Source organism: Papio anubis, chromosome 19 (assembly GCF_008728515.1).
Source record: "Papio anubis isolate 15944 chromosome 19, Panubis1.0, whole genome shotgun sequence".
NCBI lineage: Eukaryota > Metazoa > Chordata > Mammalia > Primates > Cercopithecidae > Papio > Papio anubis.
The window spans coordinates 9526518-9550669 of NC_044994.1; the positions used below are offsets into that span (position 1 = coordinate 9526518).

Sequence of the window (24152 nt, forward strand, 5' to 3'; positions counted from 1 at the left end):
ACAAAACAAAACTTCAATTTGCTGTACCCTGAGTACTATGTTGAATCCACACAAATGAAGTGATGTGCAGGCATTGTATTAGGTATTACAAGGAATGTAGAGATGACTTAAAGTATATGGGAAGATAATGCATAGGTTATATGCAAATACTATACCATTTTATATCAGGAACTTGAGCATCCATGGATTTTGGTATCCTGGAACCAGTCCCCCACAGATACCATAGGACGACGACTGTATATACTCCATAAATATGTGTTGAATAAGTGAATGAATACTTTTAAAGCATTTTGATAAAGTCACAGAAGAAGTGGCACTTTTAACTGCAGCTTAACCACGAAGTAATCAGTTTAAACTGAAAGAAGAGAACCCTGTAATGAATATTCCAGTTGGAACACTTCCTTTCAATGGACCTTGAGCTAGCCCGGAAGCAGTGATTTGGATAACTATTGAGTGTATCATACTCATCTGTACACATGTTTGTGGGACATCCTCTGTTCATTATCGATACCTTGCTGCCTGTGGAAAGTAGATTGAAACGTAGTTTAAAGTACACACCCTCAAGAGGCAATGTCCCTGTATGATGATTATGAAAGTGGAATTTTGAATCACACATGTGCATGAGGACACCAAAATATTATTCAGTTATTTTCCCGATATCAAGAACTAGATGCATGTGGTTTGATGGTTTCATTGCATTAGAATGGATGGGATTCAGGGAGGAAAGATTATTTTGGCCCATTTGAATGCCATATGCTTTCAGGTGTTGTAAATGTAGCTTGGAATAAAAAGTCCAAACAGTCCCAAGATGCAGTGGGAATCAGACAATGATGACGAAAAGCAGGAGCTTCTGAGTTGTAGCTCTTCCTAAATCTATCAGGATTTTTGTTTGTTTATAAATGTCAAAAACGTAAGTTAATGATTCACAAGGAAGCCTCATTTGAGAAACTTAATACTTCAAAATTGATAATAGAGAAACTAAAGGAAAATATTTGCTGAAATCTATTTTAAAATTTATAATTTTAAAATTAAGTATTAATACTTGAGATGATTGACTTGATATTTTATAGACTCTAGCTGTACCATTTGTTAATAATAACATTATCAGATTTTGTGTCCTAAGGAAAAAATTCATATACAAGGTTGACAAGTAGTTAGGTGTGTACAGCAACAGACAGATGTGCCGAAAGGTTTATGTGATTTTAGACAATACCGAGGATTAGTGTTGATGAATGATGTTTCCACATGTGGGCTTCTATTGACACCAAGAGGAAGGTCACTAACCTTCTACCCACATCTCTGCCTCTCAACACCAGACACAGAATTCTAGTTTGCCTCAGGGAATTCAATGTTCGCAACTAGGAATCATAGCAACAAACAACATAGGATGTGGTGAATAGACACCAGCACACTAGTAACTATAACAATAATGGAAAGCTATGATGGCTCAACTAACAATTCCAAGCCCACAGCTAATGCCCTCCAATACGCCAGAAAATGAAGTTACATTAAAAACTAAAAAAGGGTTCTAAGTGAGCTTATCTCCTATATAGTAAGTGGAAAAAATATATTTACCATAGACCTAGACCTCTTTTTTTTTTTTTTTTTTTTTTTTTTTTTTTTAAAGGGAGTCTCACTCTGTCACCCAGGCTGGAGTGCAGTGGTGCCATCTTGGCTCACTGCAACCTCCTCCAACTCCCAGGTTCAAGCAATTCTCCTGCCTCAGCCTCCTGAGTAACTGGGATTACAGGCGCCCACCATCATGCCTGGCTAATGTTTGTATCTTTAATAGAGATGGGATTTTACCATGTTGGCCAGGCTGGTCTCGAACTCCTGACCTCAAGTGATCTGCCCGCCTCAGCCTCCCAAAGTGCTGGACCAAGCATCTAAGATTCAGTACTTGTTACAAGTTCCAAAATGCTATGGGATTGTATCTCCCAGCAACTTCACACTTGAATATAAGTTTTAATAGAAAATTACTGTAACAAAGTTTTGAAACTCTTATAGACTGCAGCCTGGTGTGATGAAAAGAGTGTAGAAATTTGAGTAAGACAAACCTGTCTTTCAGTTCTGACAAGCTGTAACGTTTGGTGTAAGTTATTTCATACCACTAAGTCTCAATTTTTTCATCATTGCAATGGCATTAAGATAACATAGGGTTTTTGTATTACGTGAAATTATGTTTGTGTATTAGGTGTTATAAAATGGCTACCAGCAGGTCCTAAGGTCACATGCATCCTTATTAATGTATTCAGTGGGAGAGGAGGTATCTTTGTCCTGGCATTTCATGTACAGGTCCAGAGACGCTTGCTGACTGAGTAAGCTTAGACCATTCACCTCTGCCCTGAGCCAAGCAATGAAGCCAGGAAGTGTGATTTGCTGTTTGTCCTACCCTAACTCCTGGGCTACTCCTTAAATACATGGACCTCGAGTTGGGGAGAAATCTTTTCCCAGAGCAAAGTCAGGAGGCTTGGCTACAAGAACCAAAAGTGGAACTGGGATAGCTAAACCCATACGTATTCACTACAGTCAAAAGAGTGGGTGAATAATTAATAAAATTCATTTCCCTTCCTGTCCCTACATCATACTAGAATCTTAGTATCTTAGCTGCTATTTCTTGTAAAAAAATTTTTGAGACAAGGTCTCACTGTGTTGCCCAGGCTGGTCTTGAACTCCTGGATTCAAATGGTCCTCTCCCCTCAGCCTCCCAAGTAGCTGGGACTACAGGTGCATTCTACCACGCCCAGCATCTTAGTTATTATGTCTTGATGTGATGTCACAAGGGTGTCTTATCCACAGGTAGTGCCCCTTTTAATGTCACCCAGGACCTCAGTAACATTTTCTACTAGTCCCCAAAGGCCCATGGCTCCCCAATCCCTTGGAGACTGCAGACCGAGCCCCTCTGCCATTCCCCCGCAGGGCTGTTTATCAGTGGCATGTGCACTTCACACACATATGTTCAACTTTTAAGGAACAGTTTCATCACCGGGAAAGGGGATTTATGGGAACAAACTTCAAACCCAGTAGGAAATTCAGAGGTACTGAGATTTAATACTCGACTCGGCTTGACTTACTTAAAGCTGCTTTTTACTCGTTTCCTTCATCCACCCTCCAGATTCACCAGATCCACTCAAAACTTATAAACTCCTTTAACACCAGAGACTGTGTTTTATCAAATGCTTTTGGTGTATTTACCCAGCCCCTGCTCTGGTGCTGGGTACCCTGTAGGTACTATACATGTCCGTGGGTAAGAATAATTCTATAGGGTCGTGGTAAGCAAATTACCATTATATATCACTGTTTACAACGTTCTATTCTTTCAAGATCATTTAAAAATGTTATTTGGAAGAGCTGTGGCAGAGGGTATAAATTCTATTTAAAGAGGTAGGTATTTACTCTTATCCTTAAAAGGTAATTTTAAGCAATCTAAAACAAATTAAGTTTTCCACCAGTTTCGGGCTTCCAGGGGAGTAAGAAAGGGCGGTTGCCAGGGAAATCTTCTCCTGATTGGGAAGCGACAGTCATGCCTAGGGATCTGCACATTGCATAATTGTAATTTTCCTATTCTTGCTCTTTTTTTTTTTTTTTCTGTTTTTGCTATGAGAAGAGCAAGCTAAAAAGGCTAAAGGGACATTTAAGCCAAGTCGCATTTGTCAAGGTGAAAGCTGTGTGGAGCAGAAAAGCAGTTCTCCCAGCTGCAAAGAAGATGCAAAGAAATCGAGTGAGTAGGGAATCTGAGAGCCCACTAAAAGTGCTTAGAAGGCCAACACATTACAGCCATTTCTCTAAAAAGCTGTAGGCAGGAACCAAAAGTCCAGGGCGGAGCCTTCCTACAAATGCTAAGACACTGTTGGGACGCTTCAAGGCTCCCAAAGCCACCCTTAAAGGTGTGTCTGTCCTGCAAGTTTTCTAATCACCCCCGCACCCCCATCCCGAACTGTTCATGTTTGTTTAAACAGCAGCTGCAAACAGTACTTGGTAAGGCAACCCCAGACCAGGAAATGACAACACTCTTTCACTTCAGCATTAAGTATTTATTATTTTGAACCCTCTTTTAGCAGTGCTAGAAAATTAGTGACACGAGAACTTTTGTGCTTACTTGAATGGTTACATTTTATTTTAAAAACCACTACTGTTGAGTGGGAGTATGCACCCCATTCTTTTCTTCTTTTTCTTAGTTTATTGGTTCATTCACTTAATCATCACAGATTCATCAGAGGCAAGGTGATATTATTAAAAGTTTTGGTGTCAGACAAATACACATTCCTACCAATTATTATGACCTTGGGCAAGTCCTTTCATCTTTTTTTTTTTTTTTTTTTTTTTGACACAGAGTCTCACTCTGTCTGCCAGCTGGAGAGTGGTGGCACCATCATAGCTCACTGCAGTCTCAAACTCTTGGGCTCAAGCAATCTTCTTGTCTCAGCCTCTCAAGTAGCTAGGACTACAGGCACATACCACCACCACACCAGCTACACTTAAAAAATTCTTTTGTAGAGGTGGGATCTTGCTATGTTGCCCAGGCCAGTCTCAAACTCCTGGAATCAAGTGATCCTCCTGCCTTGGCCTCCCAAAGTGCTAGGATTACAGGTGCAAGCCATTGCACCTGGCCATTTTACCTTTTTGAATCTCAATTTTGAAGCAGTAGGATGGAAATAGTAATGCCTATTTCATACAACTGCTGCAAAGATTAAAATAAAGTAACATAGGCACTGCCCCTAGCTCATTGAGATTATTCCATAATTGTCAGATATTTCATGAATGTCAGATGCCCAACTCTCCTTTCATAATGTAGGTTTTTCTCCTCCTATTTACCATTCCTTTTCAAGCACAGGAAAGGCCAAACAGGTTGACCCCTAAGTCACTGCCAAGCACCCTTATTTACCTGGTTGTTGTCATTGAAACACCTTGTGCTTGGGAAGGAATCAACAGCTGCTGAGGGGTAGCTGTGCAAATAGAAACTTATCCCTGATGCCCACCATTCAACTGTGACTTTTCCTTGCTCTAATGTCTTTGTTTGCACCAAATCAACCAAATGCTAAGTTCCTTATTCCCAGTTCTTTGGTTCCTGATGAAATGGAACTTTGCTTTATGCACTCACAGCCTTGGGCTCATCACTTTTCCTCCCAAATCTCTGCAACCCAGAATAGCTCATGGAATCGCACTGGCCTGCCCTTGTATATTTTCAGGACATATGCTCCATTTCAGCTGTCCCGGCTTTCTAAGTGTCTTCATTCCTTTTGTGGCTCTCAGATTTCCCAAAATCTCACGCATTCTCATTACTCCACACCTCACCATGCAACTTCCCATCCTGAGATAATCTGCTCTCAAAGAGTCATATGCACATGGCTTCATCTCTCAACCATCGTCTCTCAGACCATCACTGGCACAGACTATATCTATTTAGTTACATTTTGATAACTGCAGCTCAGCCAAAGCGGGGCACTCAAGCTAGATGCGCTTGGGGAGAGACTTTTAAAACTAAGCGTTCCTACATCTGATAGAGTAGTTCTTGTAACTTTTCTTTCAAGGGATTGTAACTCATTATTTGTTTATCAATTTTTTCCTTCAGACAGACCTTAAAGCACTATGACATTATTTTCTTATCTGAAATATGTGCTTTGTAGTTTATCAAAAAATAATTGTTACCCAAAAGACATGTCATATGTCATATATGAATATGCTAGAATATGCTAGAAGGGGACGGGGGAGATTCCTGAACTGTCAGTGGCAGACCTCAACTTGGGCACAGTGTCACCCTACACTAGTTACTAATGTCTCCGGACCTCAGTTTCTCTATATGACAAACTGAGGTTATAATATTTACTCCTCATATCCTTCATGATGGTTGTAAGGATCATGAGACATTATGTGAAGTTATGATTTTTTTCCAAAAGCATGTCATGATAAATGTAATTGCTATTATTAATTTGGTCATTACTAAATATGAACATTAAGTTCGACAATTACTATCCCAGAATAAATCCATTTCTTGTTTTTCTTTTCATACATATTTTAAGAGTTTTTAATTTATTCTAAGAGCCATAGTTTCCACGTTTTAGCATTTTGGATATTGGGATAAATCACATATTCTATGGAGTGTCAGAATTTATTGGTGATGTTTATTTCTTTCTTAGCAACACGAAAAATGTTGGGACAATTGCATTAGTGTCTTAGATTCAGTAAAATGTGCAGTGACATGATCTCAGCTCACCACAACCTCCAACTCACGGGTTCAAGCAATTCTCCCGCCTCAGCTTCCTGAGTAGCTGGGATTACAGGTGCCCACCACAATGCCCAGCTATTTTTTTGTATTTTTAATAGAGGGGGTTTTATATGTTGGCCAGGCTGAACTTGAACTCCTTGCCTCATGATCTGCCCGTCTCGGACTCCCAAAGCGTTGGGATTACAGGCGTGAGCCACCACATCCGGCCATGTGTTCCTCTTTCAACTGAGTTCAGGAAAACCTAAAGTGAGGGGAAATGTCAGCACCAAAAGCTAGTCCACTTCCAAAGCTCCCGGCAGAGACACAAATACCTGTTTGTGCCCGTGGGCCAACTTAGGAGAACCGTTTTCTTACCATGAAAGAAATTTTTACAATTTTGCAAATTATTTTTTATATAGTCCATTTGCACTTATATTCTTATACTAGAATATATAGTGGATAGAAATATGGCAGCCACTGCTTTTAATCCACTGCTTTTAATAATAAATGCCACTACTTTTAATGCCCAAGATTTTTATCATTGACCATATTCTTTAAAAGTAGCCATGAAGAAAGCCAGGTGTGGTGGCAGGTGCCTGTAGTCCCAGCTATTCAGGAGGCTGGGGGGAGAGGATCACTTGAGCCCAGGAGTTTGAGGAGCAGCCTGGGCAACAGAGCAAGACCTCATCTCTACAAAAATTAAAAAGAACCAATTGGAAGTGGAGAGAGACTATTTTTGCTCCTAACTTGCCAAAGAAAATTGAAGGTAGGCATCAGAGTCTTGGAAAGCCAAAGTCATTCATCATCGGGGGTGTCTGTGTGCTCAGTAACATGGCAGAGTACAGTGTACAGTGAAGAACTCCCATCAAACAGAACTTTATGAAACACTTCCTATGTGCTTATGGACATTACCTCATTTCATCCACACATAATTCTATGGGATAGGAAACTGAGGCACAGATAAGTTAATTAACTCACCCAAGGATGTACCTAGTAATTTACCCAGCAAAAATTTAAACCTGGAATTCAAGTCCGGGCAGTTTAATTGCAGAGCCCACCCTCTAATCCTTTGGCAATACAGCTTCCCGTGATTTCAGTAAGCTTATGGAGTAGTTGGAGAGATGAAACAAAGACAAAGAGCCATGTCCATAAAACAGCACTTCGTGATTATTTAAGTACTCAGTATAATCATGTGGACCGAGGGTTGGGATACTTTCTCTATGAGCCATATTGTCTCCATCGCTACCATAAAGCTCTGCCCTTGTAGCTCAAAGTCAGCCATAGATAACACAGAATGAATGGGCATGCCATGTACCGATAAAACTTTATTTACAAAAATAGATGATGAAACAGATTTAGTCTGCAAGCTATATTCTGCTGACCCCTTATATAGATGGTACATGCTATAAATTTCATAAAGGAAAAGATTAATTTAGGCTGAAGTAGTTGGAGGGAGTTTTGGGAGAGCAGATTCAACTTTAAGGAAGACTTGAGATAGCTTGAGATGAGCTATGTGACCTGACCCCCTTTGCTTCTCTTGCTCAGTGCTCTCTGACCAGGCTGGCATTTTCATTCCTAGGGCTGCAATTACTACAATCTTCTTCTTACTCTAGATACTTTGCACCGGCTGATCCTTCTGCCTGGAAGCTCTTCCCCTAGATCCTTCCAAGGCTGGCTCTTCTGGTCATCAAATCTCTCAGATGTTACTTCTTCAGGGGGCTTCACTGAAGGAGAAGTTGAAGCAGCCCCCCTCCCGCTACCCTGGCACACCCCCTTATCTTATTTCCTTATAGCATTTATGCTTTCTGAAATTATCTTGTTCATTTATCAAGTGCTTGTCTATTCGCTGTCTCTTCTAGCTCTCCTTCTAGAATATAAATTACATGGAATGAGACCAACGTTTGTATTATTCACTGGTGTGTATTCCCAGCACCCAAACCATCGCTGGCAAGTAAACAATGAAAAAATACCTGCAGAAGTAAAGAAACAAGGGAGTGAGACAGGAAGAGAGACAGAAAATATGAGCATGCCTCATTAGGTGGTGTTTTATTGTCTCCTGTTCTGTGACTGAATAGACTACAACCTTCATTAGAATGGCCCATCCTTCAGTGCCCGTGACATCATTTCAATTCAGAAAGCATTCTCATCCTGGCTGGGCACGGTGACTCACCCCTGTAATCCCAGCACGTTGGGAGGCGAAGGCAGGCAGATCATGACGTCAGGAGTTTGAGACCAGCCTGGCCAACATGGCGAAACCCCGACTCTACTAAAAATACTAAAATTAGCCAGGCATGGTGGTGGGCACCTATAATCCCAGCTACTAGGGAGGCTGAGGCAAGAGAATCTCTTGAACCCAGAAGGCAGAGGTTACAGTGAGCTGAGATCGTGCCACTGCACTCCAGTCTGGGTGACAGAGCGAGACGCCATCTCAAGAAAAAAAGATATTGAAATAATTATTTCAGTACGTTCAAGACCAGCCTGGCTAACATGGCAAAACCCTGTCTCAACTAACTATACAAAAATTAGCTGGACGTGGTGGCACAGGCCTATAATTTTAGCTACTGAAGAAGCTGAGGCAGCATAATCGCTTGAACCGGGAGGTGGAGGTTGTGGCGAGCTAAGATCACGCCACTGTACTCCAGCTCAGGCAACAGAGCAAGACAGTATCTCAGAAAAAAAAAAAAAAAAAAAAAAAAATTCCCTATCTTGTAATTAGAGGGTGTTAGCCCTTGATCATGGCCATTTCTTAGTCCAGGGCAGCTCTTCCGGTTTTCTGAATGATAACATGTGGTTTCAGTGATAGATGGGCTATCACTGAAACAGCGAATGCACACTAATCCTCATTTTGTTTTAACAAAAATTAAGATTTCTGTTGGAGTGCTAATGCTTAAACATAATAATTAAAGAGCAATTAATCCTCTTTTCTCATCCATAACTACTGTAAAATCTAACCTGTATTATTTTGTTTTTATTATTGTTTGTTTATGTTTGTTGAGTCCAACCCCCTCCTAAACTGGTGCACACACGCAGGGCATCCCACCAGCCTAAAATCAATGAGGTCCTGCACTGTTTGTCTCTGCTCCCACTTTCCTTCCACCAAGACTTCCAATTCCTGAAAGTGCCACCACAGTAATAATGCAGGCTTTTCTGAGACAGCTGCAAGGTTATCTTTTTCTTTGGATTTTCCTAAATCTTTTCTCTCTGTGCAGCTGAAATGGAAAGACACAGCAACCTCTGCCCAGCTCACAATAGCAGCTGCAGCCATGTAATTCCCCCTTTCTTTCCAATCAAAAGGGATTAACATTTCACTCTTTGGACCTGGTATGCTTACCACTCTATATGCTTTTTTCTAAAACTATCCACCTAAGTAACATCTCCCTTTTGCTTTAGTGTTTAAGAAACAAAAAATAAAAACTGACTCGATTATACCCATGGTAATGGCCCTTGCAGTTCAGCAACTGTGTGTTTCTTCTCCAAGGTCTCGATTTTCTGTCTTTACACTTTCCCTAGAACTGATTACTGTATTATTTTATGTGTAATCTTGTTGTATGCTACCTTTAGGTATATAAATAATGTATTACTATTCAAATTCCACTCCAATGGAAGTCGCTTCCACACAACTTCTTAGCTGCCATCATTTGAAAAGTATGATTAATTGAAAGATCTACAGGTTAAATACTTCTCAGCTGATTCCCTAAACAACAATTACAGACTGTTTCTAGTAGTAGTTTCCACACAGACTGGAGTGCAGTGGCACGTTCTCAGCTCACTGCGACCTCTGCCTCCCGGGTTCAAGAGATTCTCCTGCCTCAGCCTCCCTAGTAGCTGGGACTATAGGTGCCCGCCACCATGCCTGGCTAATTTTAGTATTTTTAGTAGAGTCGGGGTTTCACCATGTTGGCCAGGCTGGTCTCAACTTTTAAAACAAATATCTGAACAAAATTTGCCTTGTTTTGTTGCATAAGCCATATGAGCTAATCAGTTTGTCATGAGTCTCTGATATACTCCAGAGAGCAATGCTTATGAACTTCACACCAGTGTTGAGAAATAGCAAGTGTGGGGTGCATCATCTATGACCCTCAGCTGTACCAAGTGAATTTTTAAAATGCAATTGCTAAGCCTGTAATGAGGCTCTGAATGTGATCCTATCTCTGCAGTGAGTCACCTGCCAATGCAAGGAAAACAAGACTGTTCTCAGCATTTACAATTTCCTGAGAAATCTTTGTTGCTGTGGTGATTTTGATGCTTTTACCTAAAAAAGTAAAAACATGACATTGTTACTAGCATAAGTAATAAATGGCAAGTGTATCAAATGTGATGAGCACAAAGGTGTCCGGGACTATAATTGCTCAGTTCTGCAGGTGCCACAAAGCACAGCCTAGAAAGACAAGGAGCATCAAACAGTGGTCAACATGTGGCCCTAAGAACTGCCTCATTGGAACTCAGCCCCTTCTTAGCTGTAACTCTGGGTGAGTTACATAACTTTAGTGTCCTCCTTTGTAAAATGGGAATAATAGTAATACACCCCTCCACTGTGTGGATCAAATGAGCTGATATTTATAAAGTGCTTAGAACAGTGCCTGCGCACAGGAGCACAATATAAGAATTGATTAAATGAAATGAACATGCTGCAGGGTGATGCTTCATCTTGGTTAGGACTTTTCAGAATTAGAACCTACAAACCACTTTTTTAAAGTCCACGAATAGTAGCACTTCTTCAATCTGAAGTTCTTAGATCTAAACTTTCAAGTTATACAGGTAAATTCACAATTAAAAAGGAAAGAATGATCCTCTTTTAGTATAACATCTATTCTCACTTCCTTAGAACCTATGATATTTAGAAATCTCTGTCTGATATGTGTGTGCGCTATTGTGGACAATTTTCTTAACACTTTAGATTTCATCGTGATATATTATGAATCATAAAATTTTGATTAATGTAATTTTATCTTAGGAGTTAAACACTTCCAACTGTAGTGCTGCTGTTTTAGCTGTGTGTCCTTTGGCAAGTTACTTACCTTCTCTGAGCTCCTGCTTCTCACCTGAGAAAAACAGAAAAATATGCACAGGTTGTCGTATTGATGAAGTGAGATCTTGTAGGCAAATGTTTTTTAGCAGAGTTAATGTTAATAATGAAGTACCATGTTATTTTAATGTATAAGCAGTAAATTGTTAATATCAAAGTATTAAAAGCCTTTTTATTTTCTCATTGCAAACCTGGCCAATTCCAGGGAGCCTTTCCTGGATCCTCCTTTCCCGGATCCTCCTTTCCCATCACCATTACTGCTAACTCTCGTTTCTCTTCTCGTCTCTGTTATAAATATGTTGAGGGCAAGAACAAGCCTCCCCCTTTTTTGGTCTCTTTTACTTAAGCCTTGTGCAGTGAGTGCTCTGTGCACTGTAGGATGTTTGCTATGTTACTTCTTAATGGATAAAAAGAGTGGCTACTATGCATCTTTTTTCACATCATGAAAAATGAAGAAGGAATGAGATCTAGGTTGAGTTCATGTTGAAGTGGAAAATCTAAGAGGAACTTAAGAGAAAGCCACGAAGACGGCTTCTAAAACATAGTGCAATGTTCTGCTGAACTCGGAGAAAATGACTGTGGAAAGAAAAAAAAGAGCAGTGCACTAACAGCATTATTTTGTTGTGGTACCCACAGTTAGGGACTTAGAGTAGGATCCAGCGAAGCAAAAGGAAAGGAACAATTCAGACAAGTAGTAGCTATACCAGGTAAGTCACAGAATCAGAAGGCCAAAAGGGGAGAAACTTGCAAGAGGAGTTATTTGTATGTAAGTGTGTGCATGGGTGTGCAGAGGCCAACAAAAAATAAAAGCAAGAAAATGCCATTATCTTCCAGAAGGAGATCATTGAAAACCTTTAGAGAGTGCTTTAAGCAGATCTTTGGAAGCTGAATCCAAATTAAGAAAGATTCAGAAAGAATAAGTGATTGGGGAGTAAATGCAGCTGGTGGAGACCACTGGTTTAGGAAGAAGACAGACTGGATATGAGATGGTCAAGTCGAAAGGTTCAAGGAAGGCATAGATCAATCAGAAAACATTCCCGAATCTTAAATGGCAATTGAAAACAAATCACTGGAAAGCTTAAATAAAATTGCTCTCCTTTCCAATGGCATTCTTATGCCTGACTCAACTATTATCAGTGTGAGAAAACTGAGATGCACACATGATTCAAAGCCAATGGTTTTAATTTTTCCTAATACATGAGTCATGTTAAAGATTGAAAGACATGGATTTGTATGTATTCAAAATATTCTTGAGCCTATTACAATACAATATTGTTATTGAAAGGTTAATGTCTAAAGTTTCAGATAATTATATTACCAACATGCAGTACCATACCAAAAAAAAAAAAAAAAAACTTGGTCTTATTTATACGTTTTAAAATAAGTAAGAGGATAATTGGAATGTTTATAACACAAAGATACGACAAATGCTTGAGGTGATGGATACTCCATTTACCCTGATGTGATTATTACACATCATATGCTTGTATCAAAATAGCTCATGTACTCCATATATACTTACTGCGTACTCATAAAAATTAGAAATGTTAAATCTAAAAAAAAAAAAGGGGGGGAAAAGAAAAGAAAAAGGTAAGATTTTGTAAAATGTGATTTATCTGTTTTCTATCTGAATAGGTTCCTCAAGATGAATGGACAGGGTACACCCCTCGAGGTAAAGATGATGAAATTCCATGCCGAAGAATGCGGAGTGGTAGTTATATCAAGGCCATGGGGGATGAAGACAGTGGAGACTCAGACACGAGTCCCAAGCCTTCTCCAAAAGTTGCTGCACGGAGAGAAAGCTATCTCAAGGCTACTCAGCCATCCCTTACAGAACTCACCACACTCAAGTAAGTAGTCCTAACCCTGCACTTGTGATAGTCCAGGTGCTTGTATTATCACAGAGGCTCAGACGGTGTGTCTCCTACAGTAAGTGGGGCAGAAACATCCTACAGGTGGAGCAGTGCAATACATTGATTGTGACTTTAGATCTGATGTCTGTACCCCAGTGCCTTTGTAGAGAGGGGCAACAGATGTGCTCTGCATTGATCATGAGCTGAACCCCTCATCTCTAAGAAGCAGAAACAATCCAATCTTTTCAGAAGCCATTCTGGATATCCAGAATGGCTTCTGAAAAGAATTAAAATTTCTGGTCAATAAGAATATACATGTATCCCAATTCTTGAACATTTGCTCGGGCATGAAGTACATACAAGAACTTTTTCTTAAGACTCTTGAATTTTTCAGATAATTGAGTGACATAATAGAGGAGATTGTCTTGGAGAAGCTTATAGAATGTGGCCATGCTTGCAAATTGGATATGTGAAGGTTCTTGACATACATTTTTAAACTTGGGCACTCAATACGTATTACAATTTGAAGGCCTTAAAAATGTTTTGTTTGAAAATATAAATATAGTCATACAACATCTAATGATGGGGTTACATTCTGAGAAATGCATCATTAAGTTATTTCACTGTGCAAACATCATAGAGTATACTTACACAAAGCTAGATGGTCTAGCCTACTACACACTTAGGCTATATCGTGTGGCGTATTGCTCCGAAGTTGCACACCTATGCAGCAAATTACTGTACTGAAGGCTGTGGGCAACTCTCAGACAATGGTAAGTATTTGTTTATCTAAATATATCCAAACATAGAAAAATACAGTAAAAGTACAGTATTATAATCTTATGGGACCACCACATTATATGCATCATTAACTGAAATGTTGTTTTGCAGCATATGACTGTGGTCCTTAACTGTATTTGTGCTGTTTGTGAACAAAGAACAGCACTCCACAGGAAACCACTGAAATTGATTATTTTAAGCCAGACCTGATTTAATTCTAAATGCTGTTTATAGAGAGTACATTCTTTAGAGTCTTGAAATGTAGAAAATAGATAGAATTCCATTTGGACCTGAAAAATATATTACAGATAACTCATATTTTTAACTGCCATTGATTCCGTATTTTGATGAAATAACATTACTATTCGTGCATTTATATTATGTTACTAAATAAAATATTAAAAGACAAAATAAATAAAACAAAAAAATCAATGCAGTCGAGTTAAGGAAAACAAACCTATTTGTTAATCAAGAGCACTGAAAAACAGCTGACTCTTGTGCATGGGAATTTATTTAAATAGCAGAGTATGTTGTATTTTAAAGAACTGGACAGAGACAGCCTCTCATGAATTATTTGTCAAGCGTTTGTGTGGAACAATTCTGGATCGTTTTAATCAAAAATTAACACCAACGCATCAGTAAATTAAGCCAAGAAAAAAACCTCTTCTTTCTTTCTTTGGCTTTCAGTTGCCCTTCCTCTTTGTCTTTCTACTACATGTGTTAGTTTTCAAGAATCGTCAGAACGAACTACCACAAACTTGGTGGCTTGATTAGATCTACAAAGACTCTATTTCCAAATAAGGTCACATTCACCGATAGTAGGAGTTAGGACTTCAATATATCTATCTGGAGAACAGAATTGGACCCAAAACATTGCCACATGAGCTTAAAAAAAAAAAACATGGAAATAAAAAACAGAAACAAATCTTCATTGTATTTTGGCACACCTAGCAGATGCTCAGAAAATTAAATTAAAAGAACTGGATTTGTAATAAAGGCAGTGGACCAAGGTGACATGAAACGAGGGAGGCCAAGGACCCTTCTGAAAAAAATATCTTCTATGGACCTTAAAATATCTCTCCACTAGACACAATGCTAGGTAGTCATGGCTGTGGGGTTAACATCTTTCTGAAGATGCAAGAAAAGAATTGCAATGGGCAGGAAAGTCACTTAAACCAGCAACCTCCAGAGTCCTTTCCACCTCCTGAGTATCCTGTTAGGTTGTCATCAAGATGCATTGGTCACATTCGCTGAGTGATACTTTGGGTCTTGGGTGATAAGATAGAGGAACTGCTCTTGTCCACTGCGATATCCAGGTAAGAGGAGAACAGGAAGATGCAGAGCCATGAGGAAGATGAGAAGGGTGCTCTGAGGAGACTGAGGACAGGGGTGGTGGGTAGGGGCTGAAATCAACATCACAATCGTGCCCTGGGCTACTCTCATAGCTTCAGGATGTGGAGGATCACTCTGAAGTCATCGAAACTCTTTCTTTCTCATTTGCCTTCTTCACAATATGACCCTCCTCTAATGGCCTGGACCATATTTTTGTGACCACCATATATTTCTTTTGCTGCTCAGAAGTTTTCAGAGCAGAAAGAGACAAACATGCAGATGACAGCTAGGCTGATGGTAGAGGGCCAGCTCCTTCAGAGGGTGAAGATGTTGAACTGGTTATGAGTTAGTGACTGCTATTTCCTCCCTCCCCACTTACGGAAATTCAAAGTGGTGATAAGTGGACAGGAGAACACCTACTAAACTGAAAACATTTTACTTAGGATGGAGTTTCCCCAAACCATCTCTGTTGTCCCCTATTCTTTGGCAGGAAAGAGAACTTTTTTTTCCTATGTTTATGTAAGATGGATAATGTGCCGATATCATCACAAGGTTTGAAGGAAGCACATCTCATATATTACTGTGAAAACTCAATCATCATGATTATGATCCACAAAAGGATCACAAGAGAACCTTAGACAACCATCTAAACATATCTTCCTTCCCTGTGCTACCATCACATCCCCTAGAATCATTTCTCATAGTTCTACTTACCTCTATTCGTTTCACACTCACCTAGTTTATGAGTTCCCTTTGTCATTACAGTCTACACATTAAACCTCCGTCATCTTCAACTGCATGCAATTGTTAGTGACCTCTAGTTTAACCAGATTGGCCAGGCACGGTGACTTACACCTGTAATCCCAGCACTTTGGGAGGCCGAAGTGGGCAGATTGTTTGGGTCCAGGAATTTGAGACCAGCCTGGGCAACATGGCAAAACCTCGCCTCTACAAAAACTACAAAAATCAGCCAGGTGTAGTGGTGTGCACCTGCAGCCCCAGCTGCTCGGAAGGCTGAGGTGGGAGGATCACTTGAACCCAGGAAGTCGAGGCTGCAGTGAGCCTTGATTGAGCCACTGCACCCCAGCCTGGTCAACAGAGAGAGACCCTGTCTCAAAATTAATTAATTAGTTAATAGTTTAACCAGATTGAAAGAGATACAAAAGAAAAAAAGGAAAACACACTAAAAAGGCAAAAATTCAGACATGACATGAGTCATAATCAGTTCTGTCTTTCCTTCCTTGATGATGTTTTGACTGCAGATCATTATTTTTCTAGAAGTTTGAAGGATTCAGTCCCTTATGAGAAAAAAGATCCCCATATCCTGGAATTCTAGTTCCTCAAAAAAGAAAACTATATTTATGTTCCTACTTCTTTGACATTTAAGTCGATTTTTTTCCCTCCTTCCTCCTCAGCAATTCACAGCTTTAGGGATGAATCATAGCCCTGAACCAAGATAACTAAAATTAGGCAAGTGAGATTGGGGCAACATTTTGTTTAAGGTTTTCAACTCCCATCTTCTCTCAGAAATGTTGGAGAGAAGGCACTCCTACACTTTCTTACATTGTTTTTCTCTTTTCTTTTCTATTTTCCAAAGGCATCTTGAGGGTTTATTTATGTGGGTGGTTTTTCATCAGCTGCTTAGTGTTAGTCATTGGGTCCTCAGACATATAAGGCCTAAGGTCAGTTAAACATTGTGGTGTTAGGAGTAGTTTTGAGACAATGAAGTCCATCTTTGGGCCAGCAAAACCCCTCCTGTAACTACTCTTGGAAAACTATTATTTCGGTCACTCTCTTCTCTTATCCCACAGCTATTAACAAATCGCTCCACCTCATCACTAGCTTTTCCTTCTTCCTTACTTATTAGCTAACAATAAATTTGAAATGGCATATCACCCGAGAATATTAATATTTTCAAAAAGTTCTGAATGTTTAATAGTAAATTTCCAGGCAAGTAGAGGAGACATTTAGGGGCCAGAGTTCTCTCAAAGCATGTCGTTGCAGCCTGGCACTGATGAAGAACATAAGTCTCTTACTTGGAGTGCTATTTATTCTAGAACTGAGACTACTGCCTGCTACCATGATTAGTTAAAACCTAGTCCAAATCCCATCTGGGACTTTTATTCGATTCACTGCAGAAAGAACTTTTTAAAAATTATACTAAGTGGGGTGTCATTTAAAAGATTCTGAAGTTAAATTCAAATATCTATTAATCCTACATGAAAAATAGTTTAAAGTGACTTAATACTTCATCTCTTTATCCAAGCACTAAGAAAAATTCTTCCCCTAGAAGAAATAGTCAGTCTTTAATATTATAGACTTTGAAACTCCTCTGAAATTGGGGAGAAGGATCCCAGGCCGTTGCAAGAGAGCCAGTCAGAGCTCCTAGCAATTTTGATAAAGTGTCTGACGAAAGGCTTCAGGAAGATTTATTTTCAGTTCTAAATGCCTTGAAGGCAAATCGTTTTTCATTTTCAGGATGGTTAATCCTCTTAATCTTCATTTTTCCCCCTGGCCCTGAACCTTTTTTTTGTTTGTTTTAGATAAATTGGAAAATTTTAAATTTAAATTTGGAAAAATACTAAGTAGCTGTGTGCCTTTTGGCAAATGGATTAATGTCTCTGAACCTCCTCATAAATGAGAGTCTCAGTCTCTTAGCATGGATGGCACCACTTAAGTGGCTCTCCCTACAACTCCTCCCACCCCAAACCTGTGGCAGACAGCATTAGCCAATCCCAGCATTGATGGATCCCATCGCCCTACCGATTGAGAACAGACTGAGCCCCTGAACCAGTCTCAATGCAGGGCTCCAGCCACCATGATTCATTGATCCGAGATGCCCACAGGTGCTATCTTTAGTCTACAGGAAATATCTCCCAGGAACCTTTCAGCACTGATGTGTATAATTATAAGAACGAGGCACGGTAGGCTGGCGGTTCACAGTTTAAAGACAAAAGAAAGTAGTATTGGTAAAGAAAATAATTTGAGAAGAGGTGGATGGAGTGTTCTTCTTCAACTTTAATTCTGGATATTTTAAATGCGTCGATTTCTACGTAAGGAACCCAAAACCATAGGTTCTTGCTGTAGTCTCTTTTGTTGTTGTTGTTGTTTATCTTGTATACATTTTTTTCTCCCCTTTTTTCCTCCTGGACATGCTGTGTCCTTGCCTGTTCCTCACGTCATACACTCCCCTCCTACCTACCTACTGCTCCTCGTTCTCCTTTTCTTGCTCGAGAAAGAGGGGGATGGGATGAAGATTGGAGCATCGCTATTTTTTTCCCCAAATATATGAACCGTATTGCGAACATAGCAATTTGTATCATCCCATCTCTGTTCTAAGTAGTATGAAATATCTGTTTTGCCTAATGCTTTTTTGTTCCTCTCCTACCTGTTCCTCTGTATCATTGTAACATACAACAGCAAATGCTCCTCACAAAATAGGTAGAACAAGAAAACACAACCTACCACACGAAGTTGTGAATTAACGTCCTCAGTGATCAGTGATATAAACTCAGGGTAGTGTCCCATTCTTCCCTGAGATAATACTTTCTTCTATTATCCTCTATCCTTCTAACTCCCCACTCCCACTTTCCAATATAATAAGAAATGCGACACATTTAAAACAGGGAAAGTCATTCTTGCTCACAGAAAAATTGTCACTTGCTCATCTACAAATTATCTAAATACCTTTCAAAACTTTGTTAGAAATCAGCTTGATTTGAAAAAGAAAAAAACACCTAATACAAGCTATCGCCTATTATATTCAGTCCCAGATCACCACTCCTAGTTTTAAAAAAAAAAAAAAATGTTCCTTCATTGGGAAATGAATGCCCTCCTCCAAATGATGTGGGCACGTGTGAGTATTGTAGTCTGTACCAAATCCTGGTATCTTGCTGTACAATTACTCTTTAGAAAAGCCTGTGTTGAAAGGAAGCCTGCATAGACTGAAAAGTTTCTACAATGATCATGACTACAGAGAGGTGAGAACTCCTTGTGTGTCTTTAAAGGAGGCAAAAGAATAAAAGAAAGTCCAGATACTTTTCTAGAGAGAAGGAATGGAGACATTTTTAAAAGTTAAGAGTCAGGGGTTGGGGGAGGGAAAGCATCAGGATAAATAGCTAATGCATGCTGGGCTTAATACCTAGGTGATGGGTTGATAGGTGCAGCAAACCACCATGCACACGTTTACCTGTGTAACAAACCTGCACGTCCTGCACATATATCCCAAAACTTAAAATAATTTTTTTAAGTTGGAGAAATATTTACATTTTAACAAGGTTCTAAGTGCCTGACTGAGTGCTATGGGCTTTACATACATGTTTTCTTTTGATCATCACAACTCTATGCATGCAATTTTGCCCATTTTACAAATGATAAATTTGCATCTCAGAGAGATTAAATAACTTTTTAAAGGTCACCTATCAATCAAATGTCAGAGCTAAGATTTGAGCCCAGGTGTTGAAAGCAGAAAAGATAAAAAGCTGGACGGAAAGTTGAACTTACTAAGACTGCAGTGATGAGCTATTTAAAAGACGTTTAATAATGGAGGGGAAAGGAAGATCAGCTGGGTGTGGACAACTGTCAAGTGGTACCCAGGAAAAACAGACATTCAAAACAGACTGTGAGAGTGAAGGATGGATTTGAAGGGGCATCAGAAGCCTGCAGTGAAGTGAGTTCTCTGTCTGAAGTGTAAACATCAAACATGCAGCTGAAACAGGAAGGATCTTGAGAACATCGTGACTCAGGCTTAGCCTCAGGTACAGAGAAGAAGGACCAATGACCAAAGAATCAGAGCTGCAGAAGGTGCTGGCTGACAGAGGACACAGGAAGAAGGGACGGACTCTTAGGAGCCTGGGTTCAGCTCTGTGGAGACTAATACAATCATGAGTCCTGGGCCTATATCTGTTCTATGGCTTACCGTGTGTAACCTGAACCTTCTTCAAAGGACAGCAGACCAGGTTTGCACCCTTGACAGCTGGCTTCAAGGGGCTGTGTAAACAAAGCCCTAAGACAGCAGAGGGAGGGGAGCCAGGGAAGGCCCTGGCTGAGGGTTCTGGAAACAAAGACTCCCCACTTCCTTTAGGTGGTGCCGATCACAGATGCTGCCCACTGTCCTTCTAGGACGGCTTCTCTTTGCAGAGAGCCTCAAAATTCTTTCGTCTTGTCTGCCTGCCACCTGCCATTTGTTCAATGTAATATCTATGTTCCCGTTAAAGTGCAGACAACGAGGTAAAGAGAACACCCTAATTACAATCAGAAATTATATTCATGCAATCACTCACTCACTCATTTATTCATGCAACAAACATTTGGTAACTTTAATAATTTAAGTACTGTGTCCTACATTTATACCTTGGTTTCAATATTCACTAAATGCTTTACTAAAATCTGGTTTTCCAGAGTCAAGTAGAAGAGAAAAATACACACACACACACACACACACACACACACACACACACAAAAGTCTAAGAATGGCAAAAGCAGGCACTGCAAAGAGGAAAGGAACTTAAAATTCAGAGGCTGGTGGTATTAAAGTTGATCGTTTTGGTCAGAATTATTTTCTGATGAGAAAAATCCGTGTTGCCTGGCATAAGAAAGGGTGGTATTTTTTGTTTCTTTTTGTTTTTGTTTTCTTTTGTTTTGTTTACAGGTTACTATTTAGTTGGCATAGTACGTTATTAGCTTTACTTTTGCTGTATCATTTATTATTAAAGAAATTCTTCTTATGCATGCAGATGGAAGGACATTTTGCAGGAATGAGAAAAGCTTCTTGAAAAGGAAGCCTAGGCGGACATATTAGGAGGTGCCTCTAATCCTTTATAGAAGCAGGCTGGGTGTAAGTCCTAAATAAATGTATGTTTACAGAAGATGCATTTGAAATAGCAAAACCATCAACATTCCTATCTATAAACTAGGAGGAAATTCGATCAAAATTGCAGCCCAGGGAATTCAGGTTAGCTGCAAGGAGGAACTTCTAAGTGCAAAGTTATTAATTATCCAATCAATTAATTTGGAAATTGTTAGAGAAAACTTCCAAGGCCTCTTTTGAAACCAGCTGAGTTATATTCCTCTGAGACGTTGGATAATTCTGCTTGAGCAAGACAGACAAAATGTCTATATAGGATCTTTCCAGCCTGAAGAGTCTAAGACTGTATCATAAGATCTGCACCATCGTCTGATCTGTGCATTGATCCTGTATTTTCAAGCTAAGCATGCAGGAAGAAGAGATTTCAAAGCACCCACATAACACAGTACCCCCTAAATATATCACTTCTCTTCCTGACACTTCTCTTTCTATCAGTGGAATGATCATTTTCTAAATACAGTCTGGAAACTTTGCAACTCACCTCTTACCTCTTCCAGCTTTACTACTTTTCACTTGAGTGATTGCAATGGACCCATTTGTCTTGATGCCCCCAGCCTCTCTCCGCTCCAACTCCTTCTCTAAGACTTTCTACCAGGTTGCTAAAATATTATCTCTGAATCCCATGTTGTCTAGGCACAAAGTCCCAAATGTAGCATTCAAAAGTGTCACAGTAAGACTCCATTCTCCTTTGAGATCTTCTTTCCTGCTATTCCCTTACAAGCACAGAACACTTGCATGGGAAGTAACATCAAGCCACTTCAACAAGCCACTGATTGTTCAAGCGTAATTATGCAGATTCAAGAAGGTGCAGTGTATGTGGCACACTTAGCACCGTCTCTGGCACACGGTAGTTGCTCCATATATGTTAGCTATCACCATCATTATTATCAGTTTTGGCCACCTACTATGTGCTAAGCTTTGGGATATATTATAGTAGTCAGGATTCCCAGTACAACAGAACTTGCGATCTAATGGGGGAGAAGACGAGAAGAAAGTCTCCATTCTTTTAAATCTTCTTCTCAAAGTTAACCTCTGGCTGTCGGCCATTATTTCTTCCTCCTAAGAATTCCCAAAGCACTGTGTTAACATTTCTCAAGGTAATATAGCCTTCTTAAGTGCTGGTCTGTTTTCCCCGTCCCTCGTGTAGAAAGAGATTCGATGCTCTCTGAAAGAATGCTTTTGAATCACTTGGCACAGAGTCGTCATCCCAGAGGGGAAGTTGAACAAATGCTAACGCATCATTACGCAATCCCTCTATGCCTAAGGTGCCCTGAACAGTACCCTCCACGAGTAGCTTTAATGCGCAGTGGTTGAGTTGAGTTGCCATCTAACATCTGCCCAGCATCCTTTGACTGCGTCTGTGCTCTCTTTGATTCTTCCCCCTCCCTCTGCTTCTGAATCTGTGGTTCTCTGAAAAGCTCCCTATTCCTTCTCAACCCTGCTTTGCATTGCCAGCCCACCTGGAGGCTGGGAGCTCAGTCTGGCAGGTACACATTAGCTCGTTAAAAATATCCACGCAGCCATCCCTAGTATTGTTATCCATTTTGAACATTAGCATATTTCCTTTAGTTCATCTGGGGAATCCCAGTTCCTTCTAGTTCTATGAGGGGGCAGGAAGCACCAGCATTAACTAGTCCTTTTGAAGTTGGGAAGGGTCTTCTTCAATGATCACATTAACTACTCCAACATTCTTTAAAAATTATTTGTGGCTGGGCGTGGTGGTCCACGCCTCTAATCCCAGCATTTTGGGAGGCCAGGGCAGGCGGATCGTTTGAGGCCAGGAGTTCAAGACCAGCCTGACCAACATGGCAAAACCCCATTTCTACTAAAAATACAAAAATTAGCTGGGCGTGGTGGCGTGTGCCTGTGATCCCAGCTACTCAGGAGGCTGAGTCACTCGAACTCGGGAGGCAGAGGTTGCAGTGAACCAAGATCTTGCCACTGCACCCCAACCTGGCCAACAGAGCCAGACTCTGTCTCAAAAAATGTGTGTGTGTGTGGATATATATATGTATATACATATATGTATGAACCCACATAAACCAATGAGAAAATATCATCTATCCTGATAGCTAGTAATATTTTAATTTTCTTCTAAGCCTATTGTTTAACATAAATAATTGGAAATAACAGTCATCAAGTGTTTTTAGTACATATGATAAGATCCTCCCAACGGTGTCAGAAGGAGTTTAGAGTTGATTTGTAACCAACACTTTACTGATACACCAAGGCTTTCCAATGGTTGTGAACCTCACGAGACAGAGCCTGGGCCTTCAGCTCCAGCCCTCTACTTTCTCTCCAACTTCTTTCCTCCCACTGACTCCTGAAACTCTGAGGACTTTTCCCTGAACAGTCTGGAGACTGTTTCCACCATCTGGACATTGTTCTTGACTTACAGCTCAGAACCTTCTTTTAGTTCTGCGGGCCACACCTCTTTCCCAGAAAAAGCAGAGCTGAGAGCTCTCGGAACAGATCCAGATTACCAACTGCATATAAAATTGCCACCACCTCGGTAGCATCATTCCTGTGCCAGATTCCAAGAGAGAATGGACACTGCTGTGGGTACAGGCACCTGAGAAGATTGGCCTGGTCCTGAGGTTTGTGCCTTCAGAGCCTGGGTTTGAAAAGCCAAGCTGGAGGGCCGGGCGCGGTGGCTCAAGCCTGTAATCCCAGCACTTTGGGAGGCTGAGACGGGCGGATCACGAGGTCAGGAGATCGAGACCATCCTGGCTAACACGGTGAAACCCCGTCTCTATTAAGAAATACAAAAAACTAGCCGGGCGAGGTGGCGGGCGCCTGTAGTCCCAGCTACTCGGGAGGCTGAGGCAGGAGAATGGCGTGAACCCGGGAGGCGGAGCTTGCAGTGAGCTGAGATCCGGCCACTGCACTCCAGCCTGGGCGGCAGAGACTCCGTCTCCAAAAAAAAAAAAAAAAAAAAGAAAAGCCAAGCTGGGAGCATTTTCCATTGTCGTTGCCATCTCCACTCAGTGAAGAAAGATTGTGTTGGAATTTTAGAGTGAGAGAAGCTAGAGACAAAGCTAGCTGGACGTGCTCATCTAGCCCGAGGCTGCGTTTCTCCGTTGAAAGGAG

General features: G+C 40.4%; 1 protein-coding gene and 1 non-coding gene across 5 annotated transcripts in view; one reads left to right on the top strand and one right to left on the bottom strand.

Annotated features, from left to right (window-relative positions):
• The first annotated feature begins 1814 nt into the window (after positions 1–1814).
• DLGAP1 (DLG associated protein 1) overlaps positions 1815–24152 on the top strand; it is a 310310-nt gene continuing 287972 nt past the window's right edge. For all 4 annotated transcript variants that reach the window (XM_031658924.1, XM_031658926.1, XM_031658925.1 and 1 more), the window contains exons 1-2: positions 1815–3721; positions 12867–13081. In XM_031658924.1, the coding sequence (XP_031514784.1) occupies positions 3707–3721; positions 12867–13081 (230 nt within the window). In that variant the 5' untranslated portion in view covers positions 1815–3706. The remainder of the gene's footprint in view (positions 3722–12866; positions 13082–24152) is intronic.
• On the bottom strand, positions 15715–15818 carry LOC116271542. The gene has a single exon (XR_004180169.1). It is a non-coding gene; the product is annotated as a small nucleolar RNA U13 (small nucleolar RNA).